At 40.4% G+C, this 27,706-nt stretch overlaps 1 protein-coding gene across 21 annotated transcripts in view; it reads right to left on the reverse strand.

The window, feature by feature from the left end:
• NFIB (nuclear factor I B) overlaps window positions 1-27,706 on the reverse strand; it is a 295,932-nt gene that overhangs the window by 15,746 nt on the left and 252,480 nt on the right. For 5 of the 21 annotated variants that reach the window (XM_083593446.1, XM_083593432.1, XM_083593449.1 and 2 more), the window contains exons 9-11: window positions 19,252-19,417; window positions 15,456-15,538; window positions 4,584-4,672 (exon numbers count right to left, since the gene is read on the reverse strand). The exons of 3 other annotated variants lie outside the window; for them this stretch is intronic. In XM_083593446.1, the coding sequence (XP_083449572.1) occupies window positions 4,584-4,672; window positions 15,456-15,538; window positions 19,252-19,417 (338 nt within the window). Of the gene's footprint in view, window positions 1-4,583; window positions 4,687-15,455; window positions 15,539-19,251; window positions 19,418-27,706 lie in introns of those variants that run through there. 13 more of the 21 variants (XM_083593447.1, XM_083593442.1, XM_083593450.1 and 10 more) reach the window with 7 other exon arrangements.

A 27,706-nucleotide genomic window follows, 5' to 3' on the forward strand; every position in this document is an offset into this window, starting at 1 on the left:
TCTAAGAACAAACCAGCTGTTGTACTGTACTTCTGTCTCGAGATAACAAAGTGAAAGCAGGAAATGCCTGGGCACAGCAAAAGTAATGTTAAATTAGCAGCTATCCCTTCAAAAAAAGGACTGAAAAAGGTTTGCTTTTTGAAATATAAATTACAATACCTTGACAATGAGCGCCTTAACACTGTTACCGTTTTTTAAAGACTTGGCAGAAAACAGCCAAAGTTCAAAACTGCTAACGACCCAGCCCTGCAATAATAGCAGCTTAGTAGCTGCTGAAAAATTGAGCCTCGTGAACACTAGTCTACACTGGAGCCTACTTGTGCAAAGCTGATTTCCACGTGGTTCAGATTATTTGAGCAGGAGCATACAAACGCTTTTGTTGAGGCACTCCTGGATTTTTAAATTCAGTTTTGGTTCTCTATTTGCACAATTGGCTTGAATTTTGTAACAGTGCAGCAATTCCTATGGCTTTTTTCAGCTGAGGACATTTTTCTGATAAAGAATCTGGTTTGCACACTGCCAAAAAGAAACCATCTTGCTTTCTGCATCTTGCCTTCAAACAATGAGGTGTTCAAACAACGCTACCACCCAACATGGACACATATAGGTACGGAATGAATTAGGAGTTTGTTTGAACATCCTTATATGTCTTCTGCACTAGGGGTGCAAAGAAGCCAGGGCACCAAATATATTTTCGGTTGTTAACTGAGTGCTTTGTTTTCTTGGGAAGTGAAATTGTTCACAATTAAAGAAGGAAATCCAACTGTGCCTGGGCGGGGCTTCAGGAGGTCAGTCCTACTGTGAGGGTGGATAAAGCATGGAAAAACTTCTCTGATGCACTCACTATGTTTCCATATGGGCATTGTTTGTCTAATACAGAAGTATTTGTCCAAGACAGGGGTAGGCAACCTAAGGCCCATGGGCCACAAGTGGCCCACGGGGGTCGTTTAACTGGCCCCTGAACCGAGCTGCCCGCAGTGCTGGAAATCGCATCTGCGAATGCTCAGGCGCTGAAAATCACATCTGCGCAGATGCCGAAAAACGTGTCTGTGCAGACGCAGATGCTGGAAATCGCAGCTGCGTGCAATCCAGCCCACGGAGGGATCTCTGCTGGAGTTAACTGGCCCAGGCAAGGTAAACCTTGCCGACCGCTGGTCCAAGACAAGTCTTGATGTTAAGGGCAGCAAAGGCTTATGTGGTTCGGTAGCACTGCAGAGTCTCCCTTCCAAAACTGGTGTTGCTATACAGGGCCGTCTTTAGCATATGTGCCGCCAGGGTGCAAATATCTGCCCAGTGCTCCCAAATTTAGTTTAGCTGCCCCCAAATTAACTTTTATTGAGTTTTTTGGGAGGGGGGAAGCCAAAGTTGACCTTTTTAGGGGGGGAATCGCTCACCAGTAACAACGAACCAGCGAAGAAAAATGCTTTCATTTCCTGACTCGTCAGAAATATTTGACGCTACGAAGTAGCAGAGCGACGGAGGAGGGGGACAGGGACTTTCATGCCATTGCTTTTCACTGCCGCCAATCGAGAGGAATGGTATACAGTAGGTATACATTTGGGGGGCCCCCCAGCATTCGGCGCCCGGGTGCCCCACAGCCCTTGCATCCCTAAGTAAAGACGGCCCTGTAGCTTGCCTGAACTACCACAGTGCTGAGCCAGCTCATGAACCACTGCCAATTAAGAAAGGCTTAAATACTGCAAGCTGTCCTGTGCTGGACCCTTCAATGGTACAACAATGATCTAGGGTGTTATGCCTTATTTACAGAGATCAAACTCTGTGGCAACCAAAAACAGTGCAGCCAAGACTGATTGGGAGGTAGGGTAGCTGCAAGCTCAAATTATTAGCATTCTAGGACCTGTCAAGGAGCCAGGTCATCCACAGGGCTGGCACACACACAGCAAGCATAGAACGCAATTAGTTTTTTATTATCAGAAAAACAACAACACAACAATGTCCCTGGTTCGTCTTAACTCAATGAAGGTGTTGCTGTTGCTAAGCTCTAGGCATGTCCCTCCCCTCTAGCCTCCCACTCTGGTTCCCTCCCTCCCAAGCAGGTGAAGGCTGCATTGAGGGAGTGAGCTCTGGCACGTTGCTCAGCAACATGCAAGACCCTCCTGGAGTGTGGGGTCAGAGGAGAAGGAGAGTCAGCAGGACTGGGACTGACTGCATACGTGCTTCCTGGAAGGCCCTTCCATTTCCTGAGTCCCCTCAATTCTCCTGTTTCTGTCAGCTCCCAGTTCGTCCCTTCTGCTGACTGTTTCTCAGTGTCCCACCACCAGGCTCTGGGCTGTAACTTGTCATCTTTGGAGCCCTCCCTGGGGGCTCTTGGGAGACAGCCTCTGGCCACTCTTCCTCACCCAGCTGGTCCTTGACGGGACCACTGTGTGACTCTCGAGGGCAGCCACTGAAATTCTCATATCAAGTCATAGCTCATACTTCTTGTCAAACATTTCGAAAGACTCGGTTCAATGAACTGATACATGCAGAGAGCATCTTTCTGACCCCATGGTGAACACAAATGTATATCCAAGATTCTGTGCACTTGGAACCTCTCTTCAACAACAGTTCCACATGCATTCCGCTGTGTTTTCACTTAATGAAGAAATACAAGACTTAAAACTCCTTCAAGTCTTGTATTCTTAAAATTGGGCATTTTTAATATATGGGGGGATGTTACTTATATTTTTGGAGGGTGTGTGTGTGTGTGTGTGTGTGTGTGTGTGAAGGAAATTTATTGTTTTTCACTTAATTAAATTGTACAATGTGATAGAACCATAAACCATAGAAAACTAAAGTCTATCTCTGTATATATTTGGGCGACGTTTGCAATGCTTAAAAGTGGTCTATATCAAGAGAGCCAGTGTGGTGTAGTGCTTAAGAGCGGTAGACTCATAATCTGGTGAACCGGGTTCGCGTCTCCGCTCCTCCACATGCAGCTGTTGGGTGACCTTGGGCTAGGCACACTTCTTTGAAGTCTCTCAGCCCCACTCACCTCACAGAGTGTTTGTTGTGGGGCAGGAAGGGAAAGGAGAATGTTAGCCGCTTTGAGACTCCTTAGGGTACTGATCAAGCGGGATATCAAATCCAAACTCTTCTTTTTCTTCTTCTTAATAAGTGATTTATTTTGAAATACAGTCGTACCTTGGAAGCCAAACGGAATCTGTTCCGGAAGTCCGTTCGACTTCCAAAACGTTTGGAAACCAAAGCGCAGCTTCTGATTGGCTGCAGGAAGCTCCTGCAGCCAATTGGAAGCCATGGAACTTCCTCGTTTGTGGCATTCGGGAGCCAAAACGTTCGAGAACCAAGCTGTTTGAAAACCAAGGTAAGACTGTAAGATAATATAATCTAAAGAAAAAGTTAGGGGCTCATAAATAATCTCAACCTCTGTAGGAAGAGAGACAGGGGCAATGTGTCCCTGTTAATCTTCCTTGATCTCTCAGCGGCTCTTGATACCATCTATTGTATCCTCATGGAGAGGCAATCTGAGTTTGGGGTGGGCGGCAATGCTTTGCAGTGGTTCTGGTCCTACTTGGACGGCCGTCTTCAGCAGGTGATGCTTGGGGAGTGTTTTTGACACCAGGGTGCCTTCAATGTGGGGTCCCCAAAACCTACCTTCCCCTGCAGACACACAAATAGGGAGAAATATGTTGGCTATGTATACATGATTGTGTGTGAGAGAGAAACATGTATGTCTTGTGTGTATGGTGAGTGAATATGTGTGCTAAATGTGCCTATGCAATAGGAAGTGTGGACTAGCACCTTGTATGGTTTTCCAAGAACCGGGGAGTGATTCTTGTTGTTAGATAATACTAACATTATTGTATGGGGTGGTGGTGGGGAATCAGTTGTGTGATCTCCACAAGGAGGATCATCAAGACAAGGCTGGCGTACCTTAATATACTCTTTGCCAAGATGTGTGAACGAGAACAACAAAACAATCCCTGAGCTGAGTTCACATGAAATGCCATGCCAAAATTATAAGAAACAAGGGTTTCATATCATTGTTTGTTGGCAGTAAGCAAACCATCGTTAAACAGCTTAACTTGTTCACACATAATGCTAAAGCCATGATTAAATAAACGACCTTTTAAAAAATCCTCTCTTTTGTAGAAATAGGTTTTTTTTTCTCACCTGCAAAGAGTAAAAATGAAAGCAAAAGCTAGTTTTAAGACATGTGACTTCTAACTTACCTCAGTAAACATACTAATGTTTGAAATTCAGATCAACTGTTTTTTCTGAGTATGTTGTCTAAACTCTTGTACCAGTTCCTTTTTGTTATTTTTTTAAACCCATATAATCTCCGATTATGAACTTGCAAGCCTCAAAACATGCAGCCATAAATTTGATTCTTCCACAAACTTTTATACTTGACAGCCAACATTTCGTATCCCGAGTGCTTTAACCGATAAAAGTTCAATTTGCATCATTTCAGCTAATCTAAAACATGTAATTCAAGAGACGTTACAAAATATATATATATATTGTAGTTAAGATCTTGACAAATATAATCCCGAAGGCCACCTGAAACAGATAATGAAGAACCCAAGAGAGTTTAGGTTTGGAAATAATTAAAATTTTACCTTTGCCAAGTAATTCCCAATGTATCCTCATTGCCACTGGGGTATAAATGCCTGCCGTTTTGATTCAAGGTCCAGTCACAAATCCTCAGCTGTCAATTGAAACCTAGCAGTCAGATATGGATCGAGCAGTACTACAGTTTTTAGTATTTAAATGAATGCATGCAAACTAGTACTTTACATGGCACAAACCTTACATCCCCAAGTAGTAGTAGTACTAGTGTAAAAAAACAAAAACAATTTCAAAAATAAAACCGTAACACATCTTGTGCAAAACAAAATCCTACTTTTTCCTCACATTAAGAAAATGCTACTTTGATGTGTTTCTCCATTAATAAAAGCATAAAAGAATAACCGGTATTTAGCAATTAATTATATTATAAACTGAGCTGGGGGAAAAAAAAGAAATGTTAATGTTCAATAGTGAATTTAAAAACAAAAAAGAAAAGAAAAGCAAAACCACTTAAAATTATTCAATGTACTAGGGGGGAAAGGACAGGGGGAGGGGAAAAAATCAATATCTTGAAAGCATGCATTTGGTGATACACAGATGACATGCAATTTAAAGTAAAGAGGATCCAAAATTACATAATGACCTTATCTTACTGTTCAAGAAGGGTGGAGGCATTTGTAATAGAGGTTGATTAATTTAGTGTTACTGAATATGGCATCACTTAACATGCAGTGGTAAAATAATCTAATCTAGCTCTAGAAGCAAAATAATACCATTTAAAAGACTTTAAAGTGGAGAATGCATTACATGTAAGCTGAAACAAATTCTTCCCAGATCACCAAATCATCAGCGCTGCTCTTCACTAATTATTCATGTAACCCTATACAGCCATTTATCTGGCAGCTGCCCTACAGTGCTAGCAGATTTCCTGAAAAGATGCAGTGATTATATTTATGTTTGAGCAAATAAGCCCCATCTAGTCTAATGAAGAAAGCCTAGGAAAAGTATGATTTCAATCCCTACTCACCGATACTATAAAAATACTATTTTAAAAGTACCAAATCACACTTTCAAATTCAATTAAGATAACACGAATGCTGTAATTAATTGTACCTAAAAGCTGTTCTTCCTCCCATCCCCCAATGGAAAGCCTTAAGTGCCTCTAAAAGTTAGAGCAATGACTTTCACAGCAGCTCAATTTATTATAGTCCTTTCCTGAAAAACATATATGCTGAGGACAAGATAATATCCATGCCTTGACCCTGTCTGACTGCTACCCTCTTGCTTTTCCTGCCGTTGAGTCTTCAGAAATGGAAAAGGACCTTCCCTGACTGTTTTCTTATTCGTTATCTGAAGAATTCAGTGTGATCTTTTTTAAAAAAATTGGGTGGGGAGGGGGAAAATGACCAGGAAAATCAACCAGAAAGAGGCACATTCCTGCCCAGAATAATTCTCAAGTACTGCAACAGTACCAGAGATTATGCCTGGAGGACAGTGGGTGTCTGCTATAAAATTTTCTACAGGCAGCGTTTTTCAGAGTGAATCAGACTGTGAGCTTGAAGGAACTCACTGAACTTCAATGATCTTAAGTAGCACACTGGTGTAGATGTGGAGCCAAACTTGGGCGGGGGGGCAACATGTATTACACACCTTCTTTCGACTGGAAGTTTAATGGTTAAATTTTAGGGGGCAGCGTTTTAACTATAAAAGTTGCATCTGCAATATTTGTGTGCAATCATCTATTAAACCTAACCAGGCTCAATTCAGATTCAGTCACAGAAATCGTACCCCGTGCTGTCTGAATTGACAAACAATGGTTTGTAATTGATCAGCAAACCAGAATCAGAAACCTTGGTTTGAAAATTGGGTTTGTAAGCTATGATGAGTGCCAGTTATGGTTGGGAATTATATCTGAACTGAAAAACAAGAGCTATAGAGCGTGTTCTCCTTCATGGAGAGCACATGTTGCGGTGGAGGCACACAAGACATCCCTCTGTTGCTGAGCAGGTTAGTTTGGATGGCCACGAATCTTACTGGGCACCACTTGGTCCTTGGGGAGAATTTGATGTTGCAATTTATGATTGACAGCCAAGGGGCTATTTATTCCCTGTGCGCAGCGTTGAGCTGCCTCTTTTTTCTGCGTGCATCGGATCACCCGCTCACCCTCCCTATATTTAGGGCTGTTTGCGTTGACCTTTCTATGCCTGTCATGGGGTCGTCTGCTTTGGGGAAGGGGCCTGGTAGGAATTTTGCCATTTGGCTGATTGGCCGGTGCCATTTGGTTTTTTGCCTATTGCATAGCAAATCGTCACAACTTGTAAGGTTGCGGTTAGGCATTGGTTAAATTTGGTTGGTGGAGGGGGTACGGTTGGCTGTGCCTGCCCCTCCAATGCTGCTGCTGCAAGGGTACTCTGTTAAAGGAATCCAGGGGCTCGCTATGCTCTTGTCTGAACCCCTGTCAAGGGGCTAGGGCCACACAAGAGTCCCTGGGAACATTTGGGGAGAGGTGAGGGCCTGGCACCCAGCTCTATTCTCTCCCCAAAATGTTTTCCCTTCTCGGCTTTCGCAGGCTTGCGGGTGTCAGTTCTGTTCCTACATCTAGGTGGGAAGAGATAGTCGCGAAGCAATGCCTAAGCAACCACTCACATTTTGTAATCAATAAAGTTGTGGCCAAAAAATTATGCCAAAAACCTTAAACAAAAATTTTGTATGAATTGTGTTTTATTTGAGGGTGGCTTGGGGACCTCAACACGCAACTGTTGTTCTGCTTCTGTAGCTAAGAATGCTGAGCAAACAGAAATAAAAATAGGTGAGAAATCTGAAATCATGGTAGCCTGATAGCTGAAAACTCAAGCCATGCTTTGTGTGCTGAATTATAGTTTGGGGGGGGGGGGTTGGCACAAAATATGACTAGACTCTTAACTAAATATGTCAAAAGCTTTTAAGTCAAAACTTTAGAAACTACTACAAAACCTTTATACTGATTAGAAAGTGTGTCAATATACTGGCCTTATTAAATAATTTCAGATCCTCTTACCAAGAACTACATGTGTAATAGGATCTGAATGCCTATGGTAATTTAAGAAAACTGCAAAGCTTGTAATATTTGCCACCAGTATACTTTGCATACAAATACTTTTTAATATAAAAATAAATGTGCAATTGCACACACGCCAGTAAGACGGCCACCTTAACCTAAGAATATAAAAATTATACATACACACCCACAGAGGACCTAATCCAAAGATACACATGCAGCAATAACTTGCCTGCACGTAAAATGCTATACTAAATGTACGCACATATGCACCAACTGGCACCTATTCATTCAGCATATAACAGATGTGATTTTTTTAAAAAAATGATGGTCACCATTGTGAAGGGCCATTTTATAGGGCTAACTCCCTATATACAAGATTGCAGGAACTGAGCTGCACATGTTGATTCCTAATGCAACATTGGGAATTGCAATCACAGTCCCAAGTACCAGAAACAATGATCAGCTGCATTTCTCTTGCTGGATCAAGACACAAGCATATTAAGTTGGATACTATTGGGCTGCAGGGGAGCTGGGAGTTGGGCAGCAGGCAACTCATTGGATCCCAATCTATTTTTCATATAATGCTATTTAAACTAAGGTTACCAGACACTTTTCAACTTCAGTGGATTTTGTATGGGGACTGATTTGTAAATCCGGGACTGTCCCCGGGAAACAGGGACGTCTGGTAACCTTAACTGAAACTCACCCACCCCATTTTTAGTATTGCATTTTTTAAAAAATTACAAACCTACAACTAATTTTCTTAAATACATCATGTATCATTTAATATTATTTTCCCATGTCTTAACAAAGTTTCTAAGGTTAATATTCCTTCCACACCACTTTGTTCAGCAGCTTAGGTAAATATATATATGGAAAAGGCAGCAAGTGATATGAGACCAAGCTTTGCTTTTTGTTGACTGAGGAAGGCTATAAACATATGCATATTGTCATTGTTTTGAGTGAAACTTCCTTTAAATGTGTTTCCTTTCCAACAAGAGTATGTGAAATGTGACCTCTTATCCATTTGCATGTGTCTCTGACAGTCATGTGACTAGGTTTTACGTCAAACTGTCAATTATGATAAGAGACACAATGCGAACAGCCTAAGCGTCGATAACTTGTTTCCTAAATCTATTAAAGCTTTGTTGGAGAAAAATCTCTAGTGCCTTTTCAGTCTTTGCCTGACAATATTAAGTCCGTAGACAGTGTCTGCAATTATGGTTTCAGCTTCCTCGTATATGATTTGAATAAAGAAGATTTATTCCACTATTAATGGAATCATGTAAAAGCCAAAAGATGTGTCTTGAGCTACAACTTCCTGCTGGAATGGCTGCTGTGAAATGCCAATCTCGCGTGTGAGATTTGTAGTTTTCTTTAACTATATCTCACATTGTTGGGCTGGAGCAAAGGGGGGAGGGAAATAAGTCTGCCTAAAGGTAATTCTATGTACTCCTATATATATCTACACACTCAGAGTCCAAGCACTGGTAAAAACCCATACCTAATGTTATATAGTGCTCTGGTATTAAGAATGTATCAGTAACTGGTCCAACACCAGCACATAGAAGACTAACATTTTAAATATGATAAATAACTTCTCTTCTGCTTTCACTTCCCCAGCTTTTTAATTAGGTATATTGTCTCTGTAAAATCGTCCTGCCCATAAGAAATTAGAATTATAACATTTAGGTCGTGAAAATGCACTTGCCGTGGTGGAAAGGTGATCTATTACAAAGCATTTTAAAACTTTAATAAATATTTAAGTTTCACGTCATTTCCTAGCCCATACTAGCGAAAAGTTTTTTTTTTAAAAAAAACAGCAGTTGATAAATCAGGGGAAAATATGATTCCAGTTTCTTTTTTACAAACTAATAAAAATTTGAAATCCTGGCTATAACTCCAGCCAATGGTATGAGTTGGAAAAGAGCCTGTTCATTAGCAAAAGTTTCACTTCAGATCATTAAAAGTTCAGCCCCCGACCCCAGAACTCTTTCTGCAATGATCTGTCTGCCGCGAAACCTTTTCTACCTTTGTAGGAGATTCTGAGATAAGCTCCGAGGTATAAATCTTTATTTACAACAAGTTGACAACAAGTCATGTTGAGCTCAACCATTGCCCTACACTAGGGGTGGCCAACTCCCAAGACACTGCAATCTACTCACAGAGTTAAAAGCTGGCAGTGATCTACCCCCTTTTCGGGGGTTCAGGTCAAAGTTGTTGAGCTTTTTTTTAGGAAGGAATGCCCTGTCCCTGTTTTTGGGGGGGTTCAGGTCAAAGTTGGACGTGCGTGCCCTACACAAACTGAAAGTGTACCATAGAACCACCCTTCCTGTTTGGTGCCCACCAACTGTTGTTAGAGTGCAACTATCATCTCAGAGCAATGGTGATGTTGGCTGGGGCTGATGGGACTTGCAGTGAAGACTTCAGGAGTGTGCCCCATGCACATGCCTTAGGAAAGCTAAGAAAAGGCAGACAAGGTATCTGCCAGTCATCTCATTATGGAACCCTTTGCAGCTTCTATAGAACCAGAAGCTCCTTGATGCATTACTCTTTGATTAACCACATCAAGGTCTGGTGGCAAAACTAAGAACTAAGAATCTTTGCTCTTTAACCATGAACAAAGAAGAAAACAAAGTGAAGGAAATGAATCCAGAGTAATCCATTGATCACCAATATTAACAATTTCATCTGCGCCACAATTGACTCAAAGTGGTCGTCTACATTATTTAGTTATAGAAGTATTTACATACAGCCCTCTCACAAAACACCAGGGCAGTGTATAGCAATTTTTATTTAAAAAAAAAGTGGTTAAAAGCAATGCACAGCAATTATTGAAATGGACTCTTAATCTGAAGGTTGTGGGTTTGAGCCCCACGTTGGAAAACAAATTCCTGCATGGCAGGGGGTTTGACTAGACAACCCTCAAGGTCCCTTCCAACTCTACAATTCTATGACTGGCTACTCAATAAATAAATAAAAAAACCAGCAGCTGCATAGGCCTAACAGCATTAAAAAAAAAAAATCTCTGTTTAAATTTTTTTAAAAGATTTATTATGCTATTGTTGCTTTAGCATGGAAATATTTAGCAATTTAAAGTAGCTAGGAGCCAATGTGTGACCACCACAGAAAAAGGAATGGTTAGATTTATGATTCCTAATAATAACCCTGACTTTGCAGCTATCCGCATATTAAGTTACATGTTTAATAACATGCATCTCATAGTGTCCTGGTCTGTAAATTAAAATCTATATGTCATATTGCTTCCCCATGCACATGAGCTCTCAAAATTATATTTATAATGCTCCCATCCATGGAAACATTCCAGCAACTTTCAATAATAAATTGCTTCATTGGAAATTCCACCAAACTATTATTTTTTTTGAAGAGACTATTTTTAAGGAGAATCATCAACTATACAAGCAGCCTAAATTTATGGTCATTACTACAATTTATATAGGCTATGTTATGTTACTTAATAATAAAAAAGCACTCAAGAATAAACGTCAATACCTCTCATAACCTGAGAGAATAAATCTCTCCAATGGCTCCTCCTGTGAAACACAGAATGTACCTGTGACAATATTTATTCCTAAGGGGTCAAAGTATATTAAAAGGAATGGTGAATGTTTAAAACACCTCTCTGGAACTAAAACCATTGGCTTTCTAATTTAGAATTTCTCTCAACTAATATAAAATGATTGATTGCCTTTATTTCATGTACCCCTTGATTTTTCTTTTCATTCATCATGGCCTACTTTAAACCAAATGCATTTAGGACCTGCCACAGGAAAAGTGGTCTCTTTTAAATTGTTGTAAAGTAATGAAAGGACATAGTAAATCAATCTTATTTCTGCCTTACCAAAGCATAACCTTTACTCTGTCCAAGTAATTTAGGCAATTTCTGCATGTGTGCTTCGCCTTGCCCCATCACACACAAGACAATAACATTATATGCATTGTCATTTCCGAGACATTTTTAGGAGTAAGAGTCATATATCAAATAAGTACAGTCATACCTCGGAAGCTGAACGGAATCCGTTCTAGAAGTCCGTTCAACTTCCAAAACGTTTGGAAACCAAGCCGTGGCTTCCAATTGGATGCAGGAAGCTCCTGCAGCCAATCAGAAGCTGCATTAGATGTCTGGGTTCCAAAGAAATATCGCAAACCGGAACTCACTCCTGGGTTTGCAGCGTTTGGGAGCCAAAACGTTCGACTCGCAAGGCGTTCAGGATCCAAGGTACGACTGCAGTTGGAAATCCTATTTTTTTAATATGCCTCATAAGCTTTCTAATTGTAGCATCTTATTTCTACAAAGCAGCCACAAATGTAACCTATTTCCTAATTAAGTATCTTTAAGAACCCAAGAATTACCATACTTTTCCATGTATAAGACCAGGTTTTGTTTTTTACTTTAAAATAAGGTTAAAGATCTGGGTGCAGCTTATACACGGATAGTGCATGTGCCTATTTTCTAAATTTGGGGTCCCCAAAAGTAGGGGTTATCTTATACATGGGGGCATCTTATACACAGAAAAATACGGTGTTTTCGTGGATTAGACCATGGTCCTTTCACTTGTTGCATTTAGCAGTGTTCAACCTGAAACTCGCAAAGAAGTCAGGATAGCCAAGGTCATTCTCTTTCACGGGTGCTTGCCATGGGTGTGTGACATCATGCGCCGGGAGGAGGCTGAGCACGGAGCCCAGGGCAGCAATTTCAATTGCCAGCAGCTCCTCCTCTCTTGCGCTCAGGAGGAGCCGGCCACTGAACTCAGCCCCTTAACAATGAGATGGCCCAGGCCCCTCCCAGCAGATTTTTTTTTTGGGGGGGGGAGAAGACACCTCAGCTCCATAGAGTTGGCATCCTTGTTCCCTATAGTTTGTTGACAGCCTCTAGTACTCAGTACTAAACTGCTTCTGAACAGCAGCTCTTAATAGACCTATCATCCATGCATTTGTTTATTCTTATATAGTCACTGAGTTTGTGGCCATTATCATATACTGGGGCAAAAAGTTGTACACAAAAGTACACCTAAACATATAATTAATTACAGAATGGGGGGAGGGGAGGAAATGGCAAAATACCTTTTCGCTATTTTTTTTAGTACCTCACATCTCCTCTCCAGCTGCAGTTACATTTAAATAATAATAAAAAGAAAATATTCCAAGCTCTCATTCTACACAATGAAGACACATATTTGGGATTGCAGGGGGCTATTGCCCCAGTTCACATACTTACCTGATGATCCATCTGTGTGGTAGACTGGGAACGGGGGGCCCTCCACCTATATGCACCTAATGTGATGTGACCAGTTTCTTACATAAAACCTCTAATCTGCACATTTATCCCTCCTTAAAGAGATGGTAAAAATCAGACCATTGCGCATATGGGATTCCAAGTGGCATGTTCACGTCACAAGCTATTTTAGGAGCCTGGTGGAAGGTAAAACAGGGAGCCTATTCCTGTACTGTGCAAATACATGACTGCCTGGGTCTATGATCTATACAGTGGAACCTTGGTTCTCGAACTTAATCCATTCTGGGAGTCTGTTTGACTCCTGAAACCATTGGAAAAACCAAGGCACGGCTTCCGACTGGCTGCAGAAGCTTTCTGCATTCAATCAGAAGCCATGGAAGCTGTGTTGGACGTTCAGGTTCTGAAAAACATTCGCAAACCGGAACACTTACTTCCGGGTTTGCGGCATTCGGGAGCCAATTTGTTCGGAAGCCAAGCCGTTCGGGAACCAAGGTACCACTGCAATGGGCTTTTTCAACTCTCAACAAGTTCATACCCATTAAAGAGTAATACTTTATGAAACTCTCCAGCTCTTTCTCCTCTCCTTACCTTACAGGAATATATTTCTGCATGAAAAAGATACAGACACATTTATAGCATTTTCTTAATGTCTTGATATTGGATTGTATCTCGTTGTGTGCCTCTACCAGTGGAATTCTTTTTTATCGGGCAAAATTTCACTTGAGTGGAAAGGGGTGGGATACTATTTTTGTTAATACCACATGCCCTCTGCAACCTCCTGCTGAACCCCAAAATCTGCACTGGAGAGCTGGGGTACTTTTGAAACAGCTGGCTCTGCAATTTGCATTTAGAAAAGCGTGATATGCAAAAATCACACACATCACACATACACACCCTTTCTGTTTATGAAAGCCAACAAAAGTAATGCTTGGTCAAAGAGCCTTCCACTGATAGAGGGACACAGTCGTATACAACCCAATCTATCAAAAAGACAAATTTTCAAAATAAATAAATAAATAAATCAGAAAACAAACATGGAGTTTGCAGCATGAGGACTGCCAATCTGCGACGAGCTTATTTGCATATATTGTTAAGATTGCTAGAGAGTACCAAGGAATGTGGAATCGTTTTGCTACCTTTCTTAATAGATGGAAGGGCAAAACAGTCCTAACGAGGGACTGGGACATATTGGAGCGCTGCCAGCTTGTGCCACATAGGGTGCAAAATTGGGGTGTGTGGTTTTTCTTTTTCAGTTTTGCTGTGCCATCCAGAAGCTGGCACAGCAAAGTGAGCCCAAATGGTCTCCGAAGAACTAACTGACTCAAGACCCAGAAGATACATACATGGCTGCCCCTACTAACATTCTGTTTGAGGGGGTCTTATGCTTCATTCTGCCAGCATGAACTCTGGTGCTGGTAGCAAGCAAAATCTCTAATCCTCTCAAGCAGCAAAGATCAGGGCTTTGGACTGCAGCCTAACATAGCTTAAAGAAAGTCAATACTGCAGTTCCATGAGATTTCTTAAATCCAGTGTAGGAAAGAGTGTGTGTTTTTTTGTTTAGAAAGGAAAGTATGTACTTAAAATCAAGTGACTGCATACGGGTCGAATTATAAGCATAATATCAGAAACTTTAAATAGTTGGTTTGAAATAGCCAATCATTATTTGGTATTTTCTCTTTGCAGATGTTTTCAGTGAAGTCTCACTGGTAAAGAACAAGAAAGCCTTTGTTGTGCATCAGCTATTTTGAGTGAAGTTTCACTGAATTCTGCATAAGGTATATGTATAACACCACTCGGGCCTCGGTGTTTAAGGTGCAATTTCCAGATGCAGCAGTCTAACTATATCACCATACAGAGAATGTATGCATAGGCAACATTAGGCTTCAGAACTGTGTAAGTTGTAAAAGCAGCCTCTTGCATCATCATGAAGCACATTTTAATTCTGACACTTCAGAATTTAGTTTTCTTCTATGCCTAACTAGCAGTATGGCAGTATTGCATGCCCCTACTATTAATTGACGGTGGGTTGGGTTGTTTTATTAGCCACTATTAATCTCAGCTGTCATTTTGGACGAACAATTTATTTTCATTAAATTTATAGCATCAATGAGGTGTGAAATCTAAAATGCTACTCGAAATGTAAATGATGTAAAAGAAATTGGAACAAAAAGGAGCTTGCGTCACAGTAAAATCAACAATACACTCCGAATGTATTAATCTAGGAATGATGATGTTCTGCAATTGAATTTTATTGTATTGCTATTCTTTTGGAACTATAAATGTATACGTTCAAATATCAAACGATATCAAATAGCTGGAGAATAAACTATTGTATTGCTTAATCCTACTTAATTCTGACTAGTAGTACTGCTTCTTCACAGAGGCATTCATATATATTCAACTTCCAGCAGTTTAGAAATAACGTAACTGAAAGATTCACCGTGGAAAAGCCTTTACAGAACCCTACAGAAGCATCTTGTAGCTATCCAAATATTGAAATACAAATAGGTTTTGTTTAAGGGTACTCATCCTGTTCTAGTTTTAAGGTCAATGAAAACATGGATTCAGGGACTTATTGCAAATACTCGTCTTTTTACTGTTTATACCTATGTGAAACTTGCCCACCTGTTGTTGGTGTAGAAAAGAAGGGTCTCTTGGACTTAGTCCCACATATCGATTGGCTTGGGATGTGCCTGAGGCTGTGTAGGCTGATTAAGGAAGAACAAAACAGATTGATGAAGATAGACACCTATCCATTTCTACCCTGTATAATTTAAACACGAGAAATTCAGAGTTACGAAGAACGAATTTGACTAAGGGATAGAGTTTTATAACACCTATGGACTTCAATGGAATCTGAATGAAGGCAGGGCCACCTTCCTTGCCAGTGACAATTTCTCTACATGATACAAGTTGTGGTTTTTTTTTTTACCAGCTCACTTTAAGGGATGTGCAGCTAGCTGCTCATTCAATGCAGTCATATAAACAACAAAATTCAGAGACTAACAATTTGCTACAGTAGAACGAGGTTTATTCATAGTACCACTCAGATTTAGAACATAACCGAGCTAAGGCCAGTGCTATTTTTCCTAGAAAAAGAGGGACTGTCTCCCTTGTTCTCTTAGAATGGCAATAGCTCCCACCTGAGAGGTGCCGGAACTGAGTTCCAGTGAGTTCCAGCTGATTAAAAGCCCTGGCTAAGGCTATTTTTTAAAATGAGGCATAAAAGGTGCCCCCCCCCTTTTCTAAAGGGAGATCTAGGAATCCCTCTTCTGGAAGTTAATATAAGCAGCATCTAATTATTATATGAATACTGTATTTAAAATGTTCGCGCTTTGTACACAGGAAAACTGTGGAGCAAATGTAGTTAGTGTAAGTTCTAGAAAACTGACCTATAATGTAGAAGCTCCTAAAACATTTTTTCCCCGTGTGTGGTTAATGGAATGATTCACCTTTGCCCTGTAGGTTACCTTTTGAATTGAAAATAGTTGTGTGTTGACTGAAAGTCATTAACCTCTGATTGTGTCAAAAGAAGTGGGTTGTTTGACTCCTAGTTTGAAAATATCTACATTACCTGAATCAATTTCATAGTAAGGTGATCTTAACTTCCTACTGCCAATGGCATAAAGAACAAATAGATAAGCACTAAAGGATCAATTTAAATGGTATTATATTTCTATTTCAAACAAACAAACAAATGGCGTCTATTTCCTTTTAAAAGAACATTTTACTGAATAACCACTGTAAAAATGGATTACATGTTTACATGTAAAGTGATATTTCTATGAAGGAGGAACACGTGTTATTCCATATAATTTCAGCAAAAGTAGTTTTTACTTGTGAAATGCTGTGTAAAGCCATTTAAATCAGCTTTGGTACGCACTGATCAGGATAAAGATATACAACTAGGAATAGGTAACAGCACTGTGAATTATCTTAATGTCACATTTTGGTGACACTTTTATCTTTTGGCCAATTCTAATTCATTAGAAATAAAATTGAAAGCATCTCTTTGGAAAGTATTACAGATCAGCCAATCCCTGATGCATAGAAGAAATTCCTCCATTGTGCGTATTATTCTATGTAGTTTTTAACAAGGCTTAAATAGAAGTGGTCAAATCTTTTACATTTTTTTTCCTGGTGAAATGTTAAGATTAAAGAACCATCTATTCACTGCAAGTAATACATTTTAGATATGTAAAACTCCTTTAATATTTAATGTTGAAATAAATGCAATTTTCATGCACAAATGGAATCCATTTGTGCATACCTTTGCTCTTTATGCACAAAGGGAATGTTGCTAACACAATGTTCACCATGTGTTAATCATATCCTTTCTCAAAGACCTAAAGTAGGATCCTCAAAGAAATGCACCTGCGATGTGTGTGTGATGGGTTCCCTTGCGTCCTTAAACACTATTTAAGCTTTTAATATTTCGTGAATGCTTAACTAGTGCCATATTGCTTGGAAGGCACATGAGATATGATGAAACAACTAATACTCAGAATCAAATCTGAAGCTCTAGTCTCATTCCATTCTTAAGGGTAGAATAAGAACAGATCATTAAAAACTTCTTTACTGTTCAGGAATTGTGCACACTTAAGAAATCAGAAGAGATTACAACACTATTAATTGCCGTATTTTTCCGTGTATAAGATGCTCCCATGTATAAGACACCCCCTATTTTTGGTGACTCCAAATTAAGAAAACACCCCTTAGCACTACTCGTGTATAAGACGAGCCCCAATTTTAACCCTAATTTTTGGGTAAAAAAACCTAGTCTTATACACAGATAAATACGGTAATTCATTAATTAGTAGGGTAATGACTTCTGCTTCTGCTAACAGTGCAATCTGATGAAAGTCCACTCAAAAGCCCTGCTGAGTTCAGTGGGATTTAATACCAGGTAAATTTTATTTTTTATTTTTTATTGAATTTATATACCTCCCTATACAGGATCATAGCCTCCATTATTTTATACTCTGCTCTATCTTGATGTGGTCAGACGAAATGGACATTATACAAAAGGGCAGCAGTCTAGATTTATCTAAGCTAATAGAAATTTTGCTACTGTCCTAACATCGTATGTAGATGGAACCATACGTTTTTAACTACATGTGGGATATTAACATTTACGAAATTTTAATTTGAAACCAGTATCTAAGTAAAGAAGTCACTTGTCATTACATGATTGCAACAATACTTTTCAGTTAGTGAGAAGGGTATGTATGTGTCTGTCTGTGGGGTGTTTTTATTACAGCTGCAATGTTGAATTTCAGACTAACGTGGAGGTTAATGTAGAACCACGATGTGTTAGAACAGTAACATGGAAACTGCCAAGATGCACTTTGAGGTAGTGGGGTCTTCATGTGACATCCATAATGTAAGTAAATAATGCATGGCTTGGCCTGTGTGCAAAATTCTCATGCCACTAACCACACATTCCTGGCGGACACTGGTGCCAGGAGCATTTCATTCAATGGGGACAACCTAACTGGCGACCACTTAATTGCAGCAACTGGGTGGCTACCATGGCATATAGAACTTCCCAGGCCTCTCCTTGTGGCTGCTGTATTCCTGAGAAGTGGCTCTAACAGTTGATAGGCCCTGCATGTCTATGTCTGCAATTCCATTGAAGGCTATAGGGTAATTATATGGGCTTGTATTCAACTAAATCATTACACGTGTGGAACTTCTACTCACCTCACTTTCGCGCATACCCTCCAACATCTGCTCCAGAGGTTTGGGAGAACCCCCAGAGCAACTGGAGGGGGGGTGAATGAGGAGGGAAGTTTCCACTGCACATGTGAAAGTTGTTCCGTGTGTGCAGTTGTGTAGCTGGATACAACCCACGGTACTCAACATAGCGAATTAGCAAATGCAAAACTTTCAAACTCTCGTTAAATATAGTTAACCCACATAGATTTTTCAGTATCAGCTCTAATGAATTAAAATGCTTAGGTTAATTGAGGATCATGTGTCTGATTAAGTATGTTTTGGATGAAAGCTCACTTGGGAGGAATCAGATGAATCTCTTTTTTTCCTGTCTGTCTCGCTCCCTTTTTGGATTCCAGGTGTTGGCAAATTTAAAAAGCTTCCAATCCGAGTATGCTTCTCAATGTCACGAGAATGTCCATCTTTAAATTAATAATCAAGCTTTCATTCTCTCCTGGCAATTGATGCTCGGATTAATTTGATTTCCTGCCCTGAGACTGTGATTGCCGTGTCACAAATGTCATACAGTAACTTGAGTTATTATAACTGAACGGAGTAAATGTCTTGTCAATGTCCTTTATTATCAGACTTTGAGCATCTGCCTGGTCAAATAGCAGGAAAAGGCACCTATATTGGCCTTAACTTGAAATGGTTTTGATTGATTTATTTTTGATGGACAGCGTTTGTTTCCTAGAAAAATACTTACTGGTTGCTGTAGGTGAAGATGCCTCACCTTCAGTGGATGTAATGATGGGTTTAGTGTCTGTCATGGTCAGGGTCACAGGCCGCACCGTACTGTGATGGGGAGAGGGTGCCAAAACTGGAGTAAAATGGCCAGGCATTTTCCCTACTACTTGACCACTGCTGTTAGGCTACAAAACAAAACCAGAAGAACGCCTTGTGAAATATACATGTAATGCTCAAGAGAGCGATCTACTTTAGGGTTTTCCAGAACCCCGATGCTGTCGTGTGTCACTTTGGTATCTATATCCAGCGCCAAGGGCCTTCTGGTGGTTCCCTCCCTGAGAAAAGCTAGGTTACAGGGAACCAGGCAAAAGGGCCTTCTCGGTGGTGGCGCCCGCCCTGTGGAACGCCCTCCCATCAGATGTCAAGGAAATAAACAACTACCTGACTTTTAGAAGACATCTGAAGGCAGTCCTGTTCAGGGAAGTTTTTAATGTTTGATTGTGCTTTAAATTCTGTTGGGGTATAAGCAATAGTAATTATTCTTATTCTTATTCATCTCTGAAGATTTAGGGATTTGTGATCCTCAGGAAGGTAATATTTCCAAGAGCCTATTTACCTTATAAGAAACTCACTAATGAAGGCCATTATTCTATCTTACTGACGTGCTACTAATGTTGTTATTTTATTATTACTATTATTATTATTATTATTATTATTATTATTATTATTATTATTTTAAAAAAACAGTACAAATTGAGGTCCAGAGGGTGGCAACACAAGAACAGGGCCTTCTCTATCGTGGCACCCCGTTTGTGGAATGCTCTCCCCAGGGAAGTTCGCTTGGTCCCTTCATTATATATTTTTGGGCGACAGGTAGAAATGTTCCAGACCTTTGGCTGATTAATATTCTTCAGCCTTTTAAATGTGTCTGTGGGAAGGGAGGGTTATTGTCCCCCACCCCCATTTTGCTTTACTTATGTACTTGTTTTTATCCTGTATTTTATTCTGTGAACTGCCCTGAAATCTTAAGCTGAAGAACAGTATATGAATCTAAATAAACAAATATTTTCCCCTGTTATACTTCATGCCTGGATAATTCTAAAGGGTTTAAGGAGGCCACACATATTTATTTATTTGTTTATTTATTTATCTAGCATGGGGTGGTGGGCATCCCTTAATATGTATCTTAGACATTCCCCCAAAATGCCTCTAACAATGTATTTGAAATTAAACAGTGCAGATTGTGAGTTTAATAATTCCTCGCACCCTTTTTATTCAGATCACGGCAAGTGATCCTGAGTAAGTATCAAATATTACCTATGTTTAGATATGCAACGGCAATAGTAAAATTCTAGAGGTGCTTCCAGACTCCCACTATTTTGGAGTAGGATTCAGTCAAACATTGGCAAATTCAGATGGTGCAATTTGGGTTGATTGGGAGGCCTTGAGCAATAAATCTACTCCCCCCCCCCCCGCCAAAAAAAAAGATTTAACTTTTTTTGCAATAAGGGAAGTGGCAGGAAAATGCACTCAAAACTGTGGGATAACATTTGCCTTAACACAACATAATCTAACTTGTCTGAAAACATAACAGAATGAGTGCTCATTAAAGAGACAACTTTCATCTGATCTCCCTGCAAGCAAATCAGGATGAATGCTCAATATGCAGGTTGTCTAGAAGTGCCCTCTAGATTAACTAAACATAAATTCATTAAGTGGAAAAGGAAACAGGTCTGAAACTAAAATTGGTCTGATAACTAGAGAGTGGTTGGAAGGTGGAAATCACCATCCTTATTTTGCTCTGTAGCAAAAAGCCGAAACAATTCAGATATAAAATGAACACACTGCTTTCTCTGCCCTCCAACTTCTTTTCACTTCTCTGGTAATCAGACCAATTTCATAACTGATTGCTTCAGCTATTTGCATCAAAAGGTTACTGAAATATAATTGTAAAATGCCTAAAACCTAGATAGCTCACTGGAAAATGCACTAACTAATCAAGTTGCGTTCAGGAAGCAGAAAAGTGGCTAGATCAAGAACTGTATATAATGACTGGACATGACACAGGAACCAGATACGAGCAAACATAATCCTGATGGGAAGAAGTCGCTGCAGAAAACCTAAGCCCATTTCTGCTACCAGCTGGAAGAGAGATCATTTATAAATAAACACATGCACACATATGTGAGTGCGCACATACACAGAATTTCATGCACACAGTTTAACTGTCTTCTTTTTCTTGGACACAACAACAGACTATTTGCAAGTCACATTTAAGCTTTCTCCACAATAGGAGTAGCCCCACAGTTCATGCTGTTGGTTATAAACATCCAGTTTCTCTTTATTTGCTATGGGTTGCCATCTAAACATTTCCCCCCAACAAAGCACTTAGAAAACAAAACCGAATCCAAATTACTTAAGAAGAAGAAGAAGAAGAAGAAGAAGAAGAAGAAGAAGAAGAAGAAGTTGTTGCAATGCATACTAATATTTTACTGCTAAATTTGCTGAGACAAATACACCACACCCCAGGCCCATGATCTCGGGAGGGCTGGGCGGGGCTGAGGGCCCCCAAAAAATTATCAAGGAGGGGACCAAGCCCCCTCAAAATTCCCCGGCAGACATACATGTACACTGCGGGGTGTTCTCACGTCATATGTGCATGGCACAAGCATGTCGTGGGGCATGCTGACATCACATGGCCACGGCCCTCTCAATTGCAGTGGCAAGGTGTCACACTTGCCATACCCTTAAATTAGAAAATGCCTTCTACTGCGTTGGACCACTGATCTATCTAGTTTAGTACTGGAAAGCAGCAGCTGTCCAGGATTTCAGGCATAAGATATTCCTAGAGGTGACTTCTGCATGAAACACATTGCTCTCCCACTGAGCTATGGCCTTTTCCTTAATTTAATGCATTAGTTAATATAGCCATACCTTGGTTTTCAAACAGCTTAGTTCTCAAATGTTTTGGCTCCCGAATGCCATAAACCCAGAAGTGGCTGTTCTGGTTTGCGAACTATTTTTGGAAGCCGAATGTGCGACGCGACTTCTGCGGCTTCCAGTTGGCTACAGGAGAGCTTCCTGTAGCCAATCTGAAGCCGCGCTTTGGTTTCCAAATGTTTTCCAAACGGATTCCGTTTGACTTCCAAGGTACGACAGTATAACTATTTTGGTGATTTCTAAGGCTTTAATTAGCTGTTCCCAAATGTTTGGAGCAATCTAAATCTAGGTACTCGCAGAGTTTTCTCGGTGAAAGTTCCAGAAAATGAAAGCATATTAGTATATTCTTACTAATATACAGTGGACGCTCAGGTTGCGAACGTGATCTGTGCGGGTTGCGATTCAGTGCTTCTGCGCAAACGCAAAGCGCAATTTAGCACTTCTGTGCATGTGCGACCGCCAAAACCTGGAAGTAACCTGTTCCAGTACTTCCAGGTTTTGGTGGTGCGTAACCCAAAAAAAACGCAACCTGAAGCGTCTGTAACCCGAGGTATGACTGTAACAGAAACACAATGGTAAAAGGAAGTGACTTTAGTGAAAAGTATTAATGACAGTGGGGGCTGAAAAGTACAGCAAAAACAAACCAATCCATATTCACAGATGCGAAGTGCTCACCTCAAGTTTAAAATAAATAAACAAATCACTTGTATCTTGGAAAAAGCATCAGGAACTGGTGTCCCTTGGGAATAAATTTATCCCAGAGTTGGTGAGCAGCCACCAAGCCACCTGTCTGCACATGTTTGATTTATGAACTTAGCGTCAAAACAGCAACACAAACAGGTTGTGTATTGACTGCAGAGGTTATGATGAGACACAGAAAATGGAACAGTGAGAGGTGCTATGGTATGGAGGCCCCATGCCTTGTTGCAACTGAATATTATTAGAATGAAATCTTGGGTATACGTAGTTTTTGAATTTACAGTATTTGCTACTGAATAAAACAGCAACATGGGATATTTTCAGAGCAACATTGCAAAGCTACAGCAAGCAAAACAGTGATGAAAACAGCATTACTGAAGTGTGTAAGGCAGGCACATCTTCTATTAATTGGGTTAGTCTCACTTGCTGGATCATCACCTTGTCATGCTGAGTGGGCTTGCACATTCCTATGACCCTTGTGAGTGAAGCCGTTGGGAGTCTCGTACTCCCAGCAGGGTCACCCAAGGCGGTAAGGTCAAAGGGAAGGAGCTAGACAAAGAATGATCCAAGAAGTCCTCAATGGCAGAACAGGTGGTAGATAACAAGAGGTATGTTATAACAGCTGTGAAGGTGGATGAAGGCCACAGCAGATAAGAATCTACCGGTCTCTGGGTGATTTTAATGCAAGAGTTGGGTGAGATTTTGATCCGTGGTCTGGGACTATTGGGAAAGAAGGAATTGGCAACAGCAACCAGAGTAGAATCTTACTTTTGACTATATGTGCAGCTCACAACCTTGTTATTACCAACACACTCTTTCGACAACAATAAATTAAAAACATCATGGAGGCACCCTTCATTGAATCACTGGCACCTCTTAGAATATGTAATTGTCCAACCTTAAGACTGCCATAATGTGCTCCTTACCGGAGCTATGATGAGTGCCGAACAGATCACTGATTAATATGTTCCATAATGGATATCAAGATTATACCTCAACACAGGCTTCAAGGAAGGAAACCAAGGCGCAAAATGAACACTCAAGCTCTTCAAGATCCCATTAAGCGGGATTGCTTCCAAATGACTCTTAAGGACCCTATGCTTTTGGAGTGCCCTGATAACATCAAGGAACACCGGACCAAGCTAAAAACATCCATTATTGCAGCCTCTGAACAAACTATTGGATACCAAACCTAGAAACACCAGGAATGGTTTGATGAGAATGACAGTGAGATTGAACGCATTATTGACAAGAAAAGGAAGGCCTTTCAGATCTGGCAAAGAGATAGAAACTGCACCACTAAGAAAAAAAAAACCCTATGCCAATGCTAAGACTGGTTCAAAGAAGAACCAGAAAACTAAAGAACACCTGGAGGATAAAAAAGCTCAACAGATCCAGTACTTAGCCAACACTCATTATGCACAGAGTTTCTTTAAAGCCAAAAAACCCATCTATGGGCCAATAAATCATGACATATGCCCCCTACGCTCAACAGATGGTACCACAATTAAAAGATAAAGAAGCTATTGCACCACACTGGAGAGAACATTACCAGCATCTCCTTAACCACAACTCCCCTGTAGCTGCTGAGGTCCTCTCACAAATTCTGCAAAAACAAATTAGAGATGGGCTTGCAGTATTTCCAAATCTGTGAGAGTTGTGTACAGCTATTAACCAAATGAAAAACAACAAAGCCAACGATACCTGCCGAAGTCTTCAAAGTGGGCAGAATTGAACCTACACAACAACTTCACAAGCTGATAAAAAAAAATCTGGGAGAGAGAGGAGATCCCAGCAGACTTTAGGGATGCCAAAATTATCAATCTCTTAAAAAAAAAAGGTGATAGAATGGATTATGGAAACAATTCAGGCATCTCTTTATTAGCTGCAGCCAGCAAAATTATTGGAAGGACCTTAGCAAACCGTCTCCTAACAATATCCGAGGCTACTCTTCCTGAATCCCCAAATGGTTTTTGACCTTCTAGGACAATGTTTCTCAACCTTGGGTCCGCAGATGTTGTTGGACTACAACTCCCATCACCCCTGAGCTCTGGCCTTGCTAGCTAGGGATGATGGGAGTTGTAGTGCAACAACATCTGGGGACCCAAGCTTAAGAAAGGCTGTTCTAGGGGGACAGTGGACATGATTTTCACTGGTTGACAGCTTCAAGAAAAATGCAGAAAGCAAAAGCAAACCCTGTATCATAGCTGTCAACTTTTCCCTTTTCTTGCGAAGAATCCTATTCGGAATAAGAGAATTTCCTTTTAAAAAAGGGAAACGTTGACAGCTATGCCCTGTATATGGTGCTTAGGGCTTCAACGATAATGCCCTGTAGACTGTCCTTTTGAATATTGGCTGCCCAGATAAATTTGTAAACATCCTTTGGCTCCTCCATTATAATATGAAAGCAACAATCACAGATAACAATGACTCTCAAAGCGAACTATCACAGTGGGATCAGGTGTTAAACAGGGTTGTGTTATCACCCCAGTTCTATTATTTTCATTGCCATGGTACTACACTTTGCAAAGCTTATGAAAAGCTTGGCATATTGCTCAACATCCAAAAAACCAAAGTGCTGCACCAACAAGTGCAAAATAACCGCTCTGCAGTGCCACAAATCCAGGTCAGTGATGCTGACATTGATGCTGACATTGATGCTGAAATGCAGCATCGCCTGAGTTCTGCGAGTGCGGCTTTCTCCCATTTGAAGCACAGAGTGCTTAGGGACCAGGACATACGCAGGGAAAGCAAAATGCTTGTTTACAAAGCCATTATACTACCAACGCTTACTGTATGATTGTGAAACATGGACCACTTATAAACGGCATCTCCAGCTCCTCGAAAAATTCCATTAACAGTGTCTCCGAAAAAATTTTCACATCACTTGGGAAGACAGGCGAACTAATGCCAGTGTACTGGAAGAAGCAAAGATCACCAGTGTCGAAGCAATGATTCTTCAACATCAACTTTGTTGGACTGGTCATGTTGTACGGATGCCTGAATATCGTCTTCCAAAGCAACTACTCTATTCTGAAAGTGTAATGCTGGTGGTCAACAAAAGAGGTTTAAAGACTCTCTCAAGGCAAATCTATAAAAAAGTAGTATAAACACCGACAATTGGGAAACACTGGCCTGCGAGCCCTCCAATTGTAGAACAGCCTTTACCAAAGGTGTCATGGGCTTTGAAGACGCTCGAACTCAGGATGAAAAGGAGAAACATGCTAAGAGAAAGGCACATTTGGCAAACCCTCACCATGATCAACTCCCACCCGGAAACCAATGTCACCACTGTGGAAGGACATGTGGATCCAGAATTGGCCTCCACAGTCACTTACGGACTCACTGTTAAGACCATGTTCATGGAAGACAATCTTACTTGGCTACGAGTGATTGCCAAAGAAGAAAGTTTGTTCCTCCCTCCAGTTTTCAACATCGTGATGTATCACTATATCACAATGTTTGTCTGGTGATACATCACGATGTTGAAAAGCTGGTATTGCCCAGTCTTACTGCTTGAGCCTCCAGAACCCAAGATGATTCTTCCAAGACTGGACTTTTTCCTTCAAAGGGAGTGAAACCCTGCTGAGAACAGACTATTCCACTGCCTCTTGGACCAAGGATTGTGACTCTAAATTGTGCTATTGATAAAAATATTAAAGAGCAATAATTCAAGGTGGTTACAGTTTTAAATGGGGGGATTGCTTGTGCTGTTAGCTGGAATGGCTGTGAGTACCTTGTTTTCTTTACCTTCACAACTGTGTATATACATTTATACATTATACATATAAATTTATGGTACCTGTGCTCTGGAAAAGTTTGGTAACTGTGCTAGAAGTCTTTTCCTAATTGCAGCATTGCTATGTGCTCTGTGTATTCACGGAACGTTTTGTTACTCCAAAACATCCACTAGGATTTCCTTTGCAAAACATATTTTTTAAAAAATATAAAAAACAAAGAATGTTTCAAGGAACACATGGGTTAACAGTGACAGAATCAACTGCTTCCTTAAGCATTCTGTTACCAAAAAAGCAAGCTCAAATTAATTAAATAGACACAGCTGGAGGCCCACACTATCTGAAACAATGTATCACCTTTTACTGTTCCCAAATGATTATAGTGAACAGAAATTGAATGGCTCATATGGACCCTGGCCCTTTCCAGGCACACCAAGAAAATTAACCCTCTAAATGGCTGAACCGAACCACTTTTAGAGCCTACTACTGATTTGGTCACCCATTTCACAACAGCTGCTGCTTTCAAACAAATAGGATCTGAAACTTCTATACGGCTTGAATACAGTAATTACTGCTTACAATATCTAAGAATTTCAGTGCTTCAAGACATTCAAAATATTTAATACACAGCTCTTTAACTCTGTTAACAAGCTTTGATTCTTATATCATGATTGTAACCTTAAAAAATTCATATAAAGTTTACTGGGGTCATCCACTTTGCTACGTGGGAATTGACACAAAGCTGCTGTCTTAAAACTTACAACATAATAACACGTAATAAAATAATTTCACTAAATTCAAAAAGCACCTCTTACGTAAGGAAGTTGCTACCAGATCCTAGTACCACTCTCTCTGCCATTCTCTTGGCCTCAGTCCCCCATCTAGTTCTGCATCTTTAAACTGATTTCACTTAAAATATCCAGCTGAATACTGTGATTGTCTCACAACAGTGGTACCTTGGTACTCAAACGGCTTGGCTTCCAAACCCGGAAGTAAGTGTTCCGGTTTGTGAACGTTTTTCAGAAGCTGAACATTTTTCGGAAGCTCCTGCAGCCAATCGGAAGCCGTGCCTTGGTTTTCGAATGGTTTAGGGAGTCG

The sequence above is a fragment of the Podarcis filfolensis genome (assembly GCF_964270895.1).
Source record: "Podarcis filfolensis genome assembly, chromosome: 17".
Taxonomy (NCBI): Eukaryota; Metazoa; Chordata; class Lepidosauria; order Squamata; family Lacertidae; genus Podarcis; species Podarcis filfolensis.